Raw genomic sequence first — 7,208 nt, 5'->3', positions numbered from 1 at the left:
ATCAGATCTGTAAAGTTGTTCTCCTCCTTATGCATTGTCTCTTGCTTCAATATTGAGACTCAGGTGTACACTGCAATATCTGCTTCAGTACTCATTGCAGGAGTAAGTCATTTATAGCCTGTTTGGCCAAGGTTTAAAAATCAATTTATTTTAAAAAGATTTTTTTTTTTGAAAAGTGCTTTTCTCAATAGTATTTTTGGGTTGTGTTTGACTAATTAATTTGAAAAGTACTTCTGAGCAACAATTAGTGTTTGACAAAACTTTTAAAAAGTGCTTCTAAGTGTATTTTTCTCAAAAGTGCTATTCAAAAGAAGTACTTTTGAGAAGAAAGTATTTTTTTCAGTTTCTCCAAAATTGCTTCTGCATCTATTCAAAAGCATTTTTTTTCCTTCTAAACGCTTTAACTTTGAAAAAAAAACTTTTTTATTTTTGTAAAAGAAGTGTTTTTGGCTTTGAAAAAGTTTGGCCAAACAGTCAATTAGACTTGTATCCTCGACCAGTTCCTAAACAGTTGGGACAAGTCTTTTATCCAAACAATGCATTTATGATGTAAATGTATACAAGTTGAACTTAGCTGAATCGGAGAGGATACGATGCCTATAGGCAAAACTGGAATAAAACTGTACATAGGCTGATTGAGATGCAACTGCTCACTGCAAGATGTACATGCAACTCATGTATAAGCACATGTATATAAATACATTTCAACTTGTAATAAGCAATACTGCAATTTATACAATAGACTGAAAGCTAGATATGATTTCAAAATGCACTTCCAAACCAGGTATATTGTCGTCCCCACTTAGACATGGCTGTCCAAACTAGCTGTCAGAGCATTCATGCTATTTTCAAATCCTACCATATGCTAGTTTATCCGAAACGAGCATTTAGGGGTGACGTGACGTCTCTACTTACCTCAAATAATTTTCCTAGGTGTTTTTTTTCCTTACAAATAAGTGAAGAGCTTACAATTTCCAAAATATAAGTGGCACAACCTGATGCGTTCAGCTGCTACATGTCACTCCTCTTTGCATGCCCTTTCTTCACAAATAAAAAAACTTTCTCTATACGTGTACCAATTCTCATCTTCTGTACTACTACCGCTACGTGTTTCATCACCAAAACCAAAGTCAAAGTTCAAGATTACCCTCTTATATAATATATCCATCCCCTCCTCTAGCACCTACATTTCCCCCCAGAAAAGAACAATGGCCATCTCTAATCTTCTGTTCAAGTCATTTCCTCCTTTGCATGAGCCCAAACTCACCATCCAAACCAACAGATCATATGATTACCATAGCAACAAACTATCCTTGTGGTGTAATTTCCAGTGCAAGAACCGTCTAAAAACAGACAATAGTACTACTCCAAGAAGCAAACAGCCTAGTCTTTTCAAAGACCAAGATTACAAGGTTTCCTGGCAGGAAGAGCTAAAAAGAGCATACCCTTTTGAGATTTCATCAACTCATAAACGGGAAGATGAGGAATATTTGCAAGAATTGGTAGAGAAGAGATGTGTGGAGAATGTGAGGATGTTGATAGTAGACTCAGTGCAACATGCAAAGGCAGGGCATGGTGGAATGGCACTTGGGATGGCTGAGGTTGCTTATTTCTTGTATGGGAATGCCATGAGATACAATTCAAGAAATCCCAAGTGGTTTAATAGGGATAGGTTTGTTTTGAGTGCTGGCCATGGATCTCTTCTTCAGTATGTTTGCCTTCATCTTGCTGGTTTCCAATCTGTTCAGGTACATATAGAAAGTAATGTTTGTCATTTTTTATTTTATTTTTGAAGCTTTTAGATTGTTGTATCTGTAGCCAGGCTAATTTTACATTGATAATAAAGCCTAAAACTAACGAGCGAGATACACACCTCAACCGAGGGAGCAGAGGCGATTCCAGAATTTGAAGGTTATAGGTTCCGAATTTATCTATCAAACTTATAGTTCATTTTGGATTCGTTAAACACAAATATGTAGAGATGGACGATTATATCCAAAAAGGAAAAGAAGAATCTGGAATGGCATGAGTTATGTTTCGTATTAGCATAATTCAAGGCCTGAATAGGGCACCTTGTGACATTTCATATCATTTCCACTTTAACTAATGAAATTAGGCATAGTCTGAAATTCTTATCATTGAAGTAAGGATCTACTTTATCCAACGGAAGTATAAGGATTTTCTTTTTGCACGGTCATTGTAGTTTAAACTATTATAGTAGGTTAATTATCATTTTTATCAGGTTGGTACCAATTAACATTAATAAATTTCCTATACAATCGGCTTTCTTTGTCAAACTTTACTCTTAGCAACTCCTATGTTTGAAACAAAATGTTGTCTAATTAGGACACAAATTACAAATGTCTAGAAAAGTTCTATTGCTATTTCACGATGCAATCCACATCGATTAAATGAAAGTGAAGGACCCACAACAACGATAGAACGTCCTGAATATTCGGTACGAAGGAAGGGGTTGGGTTAGGAGTGTATTCAATATGATTCTTTTCCTCTATTTGTTACTATGGAAGTAAATTGTTCGTATATGTTGTTTGCTTTCCGCTTTCTTCTTTCCTTTCTCTTTTTTTTTATGGGTTCCATCTGACAAGAGAGTTCAAAGTACTTTACAAGCTGTTAGGGGGAAAACACAAGATCCTTCTGCAATGTTTTTTCCCATACAAACGTACCATTCCGATGGTAACATCACATGGATTCAAGTATTCTGCTTTTTGCATTTTAAAAGGGGACATTTTTCCTTTATGTTTTGTCAGGTTCAGCAAACAGTTTTGACAAATAATACAAATTAAATAAGCATGGAAGTTTTGTGTGATTCAGATTGAAGACCTTAAACGCTTATGCAAGCTTGGAAGCCGGACTCCTGGGCATCCAGAGAATGGAGTGACAGAAGGCATTGAAGTCACAACGGGTATAGTAAAATGTCACTTTTCTTTTTAAGACACCTGATAGAATTTAGAGCTATATTCTCAATATAGTATGATGATAGTTTTGTCGCAGAATTATGGATTTCTTGTATACATGTCACGCAATCACGATAAACCCCTTCACAGGAACTCATACTGAAGAAAATCTTGTTAACTTTGCTTTAAGAGATAGGGATCCCACCAAACTACAAGCCTCTTGGATATGAAGGAACACTTCTAGAAAGAAACCTAGGCAAATAGCGCTGGATATCGAATGAAGAGTCCTGCATAACTTGATATGAAGGCATTGGATTTGTCTGTGTATGATACCACAATGTTGTTCTCTTTCCTCCTTGGATTAAGGAAATCTGATCAGGATAATCCCAATTTTTGTGTTAAACTACAGGCCCCTTGGGACAAGGTGTCGCTAATGCGGTTGGTCTTGCTTTAGCAGAAGCTCACTTGGCTGCAAGATTCAATAAGCCTGATGTCGCCATTGTTGATCATAGAACGTAAGTTGGTTTACTATCCCTTTTTAATTTGCGGATGAAACCGAACAGCATTTCACTTGGATAATATTTCTTCAGGTATTGCATCATGGGTGATGGATGTTCTATGGAAGGCATATCAAATGAGGCTGCATCCCTGGCCGCACATTGGAAGCTGCACAAGCTTACATTGATTTATGACGATAACCATAATACCATTGATGGTAGCACTGACCTTACACTTTCAGAAGACATATCCGCACGATTTGAAGCTCTAGGATGGAACACTATCACTGTAGATAACACACAAGGAAATATACAAGCGTTCAAGAATGCACTAATCTCTGCATATAGTGAGACTAAGAAACCAACTTTCATCCGGGTATGGCAGTGTCAGAATTGTGACAATTATTTATGACAAGAAACGCCTTCATTAATTCTTCTGGATGGAGATGCTGTACAATTGAAAAGTTCTCTACTTTCAGGTGAAAACAAGAATAGGGAAACTGTCAAAAAAGGAGGGAACATCAAAAGCTCACCATGGAACCTTTGATGAAGATGATGTAAAGCAAATGAAACAGAAAGTTAAATGGGATGATAGAGAACCATTCCATGTTATTCCTATGGTTTACAGGTAATAATGTTCAGTGTTTGCTGTTTTGCACTTCTATAAGGACAAAGAAGAGCGTGTTGTAAGCGCATTTGTTATCAGGGAAATGCAAGCACAAACAGATCTTGGTGGAAGGTTGGAGGAGGAATGGCACTCCAAACTTCATTATTATCAAAGCAAATACCCTGAGGAAGCGGCAGAATTCAAACTTCTCCTTGCTGATGGACTGCTTCCTGGCTGGGAAAGCTCGTTACCGGTAAAATATGCATCTACTTTGTACCTTTTATACACTTCAAAACTGAATAAAAAAGAGGTCTCTCTAAGAAGAGACATAAACACACCTAGAAACTAATTCATCTGAACTGTGTTTGTGGATGCATTCTCAAAGAAAGACAAATAATTCCAAATCAAATTCAGTCTTTTGAAAAGGAGATTATGAAGGGAAATACTTGATACACTAATTGTTCATCGACGAAATCACAATAAGTTAGCAAACACAATCGTTCGTCTCATTGGGTGGTTTCTGAATAATGTCAAGAACTAGGACCAAATTATTTTATCTGAGCTTCGGAGGAGCCAAAAATGCTGTTGATAAGTATTATGGTCAATGTTTGTGTTACATATTTGGTAGCCTTTGGACATTAGATGTTTGCAATTGTTGTTTAAGACATTTCATAACAAGATATAGTTTGAGCCGCCATACTTGCTTACTCTTCTTCAGCCAGAGTTCTTTATCTAATACTTGTTTACACTATCATCAGAAATGGTCCATGTCTGATCCCGTGGATGCCACCCGAGGATATTCGGGGAAGTGCTTGAATGCGCTCGCTAAAGTGCTTCCTGGACTAATTGGGGGTAGTGCAGACCTTGCCAGCTCAAATCAAGCCTATCTCCATAATCTCGGAGACTTCAAGCAGCCTGATTCCCCGTGGGGACGAAACATTAGGTATGGAGTCAGGGAACATGCAATGGCTGGAATTTCCAATGGACTTGCATTGCATGGTGGCGGCTTGATACCATTTGCGGCAACCTTCCTTGTATTCTCAGATTACATGAAGAATTCAATCAGATTATCCGCTCTTAGCCGCGCTGGAGTCATCTACATTATGACCCACGACTCGATCGGATTAGGCGAAGACGGACCAACTCATCAACCAGTTGAGCACTTAGCTGGTCTTCGAGCTGTTCCCCACTTGCTGCTCTTCCGACCAGCGGATGGCAATGAGACTGCTGGAGCCTATAAGGTAGCTGTTGCAAACCGAGATGTACCTAGTCTTATTGCATTGTCAAGGCAAAAGGTGGCAGCCCACGTGGAAGGAACGTCGGCTGATGCAGTAGAGAAAGGCGGGTACATTGTTAGTGACAATTCCGTGGAACTACCAGAAATCATATTGATTGGCACTGGATCAGAACTGTGTCTGTGTGAAGCCAGCGCGAACGTGCTGAGAAAAGAAGGGAGGAGAGTGAGAGTGGTTTCCCTGGTGTGTTGGAGACTTTTCGATAGGCAGCCGAGGGATTACAAGGAGCTTGTGTTGCCATCAAATGTTTCGAAACGTGTTAGTGTGGAGGCAGGATCACCCTTAGGGTGGAAGGAGTATGTTGGAGATGAAGGCGTTGTGATTGGCATCGACGACTTTGGGGCTAGCGGACCATATTCAGAAGTATTCAAGAAATATGGTTTCACGGAGGAAAATGTAACCAAGACTGCAAAATCATTGCTTTCCAAATGAAGCTCTATTACTACACTTGTTATTAGAGGCAATATCATACCTTGTCAAGAGATACATTGTATTTTCGTTTAAATGCTCAGGAGGTTTAATGTTCATAATATAATATGATTGATGTACTTGTCTCACCAACTTTTAGGAGTTTTTGCCAATGCAAGCTTGTCAAGTGCCAGTCGAACCCACTCGATTTTAGGTCTCGACAATTTCTGCAGGTATGTTCTTAGCAAATCAAATTTATCACCAGGAAACTAGCTCAATTGAATTATATGCTGAATTAGCACCAATATTATATGTGATTTTCTTCCATCTGCTAGATGTATATGTACAGAACAAATGCATATTTTAAGATTATTATCTTACAGTTTACAATAATATGATGAATAACCAATAGTAAACAAGATAAACCTATGTACTTGGTAAATATAACAATACATGACTTTTGGTTTTTATCGTGTGTTGTTCGGATCTTTCAAAAAATGTTATTGGTGGTAAAATGTTATTGGTAGTGTGTTTAGATACTCCAAAAGATGTGACACGGGTGCGGCGATATTTTGGAGATCCAAGCGGAAAATGTTATTGGTGGTGTATTTAGATACTCCAAAAGATGTGACACGGGTGCGGACAGTCCTCATTGACCACATTAGCGTGAGTTAATAGATTTTGTATTTATCTATTTTTTAGTATGTTCGGATGCTCTCAAAAATAAAGAAAAATGTCTCGAGTTCATATTCACAAGTTTTTTCTTTTTGTCTCCCAAAATTATTGGATGATTCTCACGAATGTCTCAGATAAAATACAAGCCGCTAGGAAGGTCTCAATAAGCCACGCACTAAAACTTTAGCAAGTGAGGAAAAAAACATGGAGATAATAAAGGAACACCTTTCCCTTGGGAGTTGGGAAGGCTATAAATATATCTGAATAAACATGAGCAGCATTCTTTTCCATTCATCTAATCAACTTTTAAGAAGAGCAACCAAATTGAGATGGCAGCAATATATTGAGAAATGCCTTAACCATGTTATTTATACTCTACATGCTAATTATTGCATTTATTGCATTGAAGTTATTATAGATGAAATAAAAAATATTGGACTTGATATTGATAATTTAAGAAGGCAAGGATATGATAATGGGTCCAATATGAAGGGAAAACATCAAGGAGTGCAAAAAAGACTTCTTGATGTAAATCTTAGATCATTTTATACACCATGTGGTTGTCATAATCTAAATTTGTTACTTTGTGATATGGCTAATTTTTGTACAAAAGCTATATCATTTTTTGGAGTGGTACAACGTATATATTCACTATTTTCATCTTCTACTAAGCGATGAAAAGTATTAAAGGATAGTGTATCTAGTCTAACTCTTAAATCATTGTCACAAACTCGTTAGGAAAGTCGTATTGAAAGTATTAAAGCAATAAGATTTCAAACTCCACAAATAAGAGATGCTTTATTGAAATTAG

General features: G+C 37.4%; 1 protein-coding gene across 1 annotated transcript; it reads left to right on the top strand.

Moving 5' to 3' along the window:
* The first annotated feature begins 1,027 nt into the window (after nucleotides 1–1,027).
* LOC107797647 (transketolase, chloroplastic) lies at nucleotides 1,028–5,875 on the top strand. The gene is made up of 7 exons (XM_016620549.2): nucleotides 1,028–1,748; nucleotides 2,833–2,923; nucleotides 3,325–3,430; nucleotides 3,506–3,788; nucleotides 3,892–4,040; nucleotides 4,119–4,272; nucleotides 4,778–5,875. The coding sequence occupies exons 1-7, from the start codon at nucleotides 1,209–1,211 to the stop codon at nucleotides 5,744–5,746; spliced, it is 2,292 nt and encodes a 763-aa protein (XP_016476035.2). The 5' UTR covers nucleotides 1,028–1,208; the 3' UTR covers nucleotides 5,747–5,875.
* Nucleotides 5,876–7,208: the final 1,333 nt, after the last annotated feature.

Source organism: Nicotiana tabacum, chromosome 13, assembly GCF_000715075.1.
Source record: "Nicotiana tabacum cultivar K326 chromosome 13, ASM71507v2, whole genome shotgun sequence".
NCBI classification, from domain to species: domain Eukaryota; kingdom Viridiplantae; phylum Streptophyta; class Magnoliopsida; order Solanales; family Solanaceae; genus Nicotiana; species Nicotiana tabacum.
This window is presented reverse-complemented; position numbering and strand designations above follow the sequence as displayed.

Coding starts and splice junctions, on each gene's coding strand:
- LOC107797647 (XM_016620549.2), top strand. CDS start 1,209: ATGGCCATCTCTAATCTTCTGTTCAAGTCATTTCCTCCTTTGCATGAG. Junction 3,789..3,891: donor AGAAACCAACTTTCATCCGG/GTATGGCAGTGT, acceptor CTCTACTTTCAG/GTGAAAACAAGAATAGGGAA. Junction 4,273..4,777: donor GCTGGGAAAGCTCGTTACCG/GTAAAATATGCA, acceptor CACTATCATCAG/AAATGGTCCATGTCTGATCC.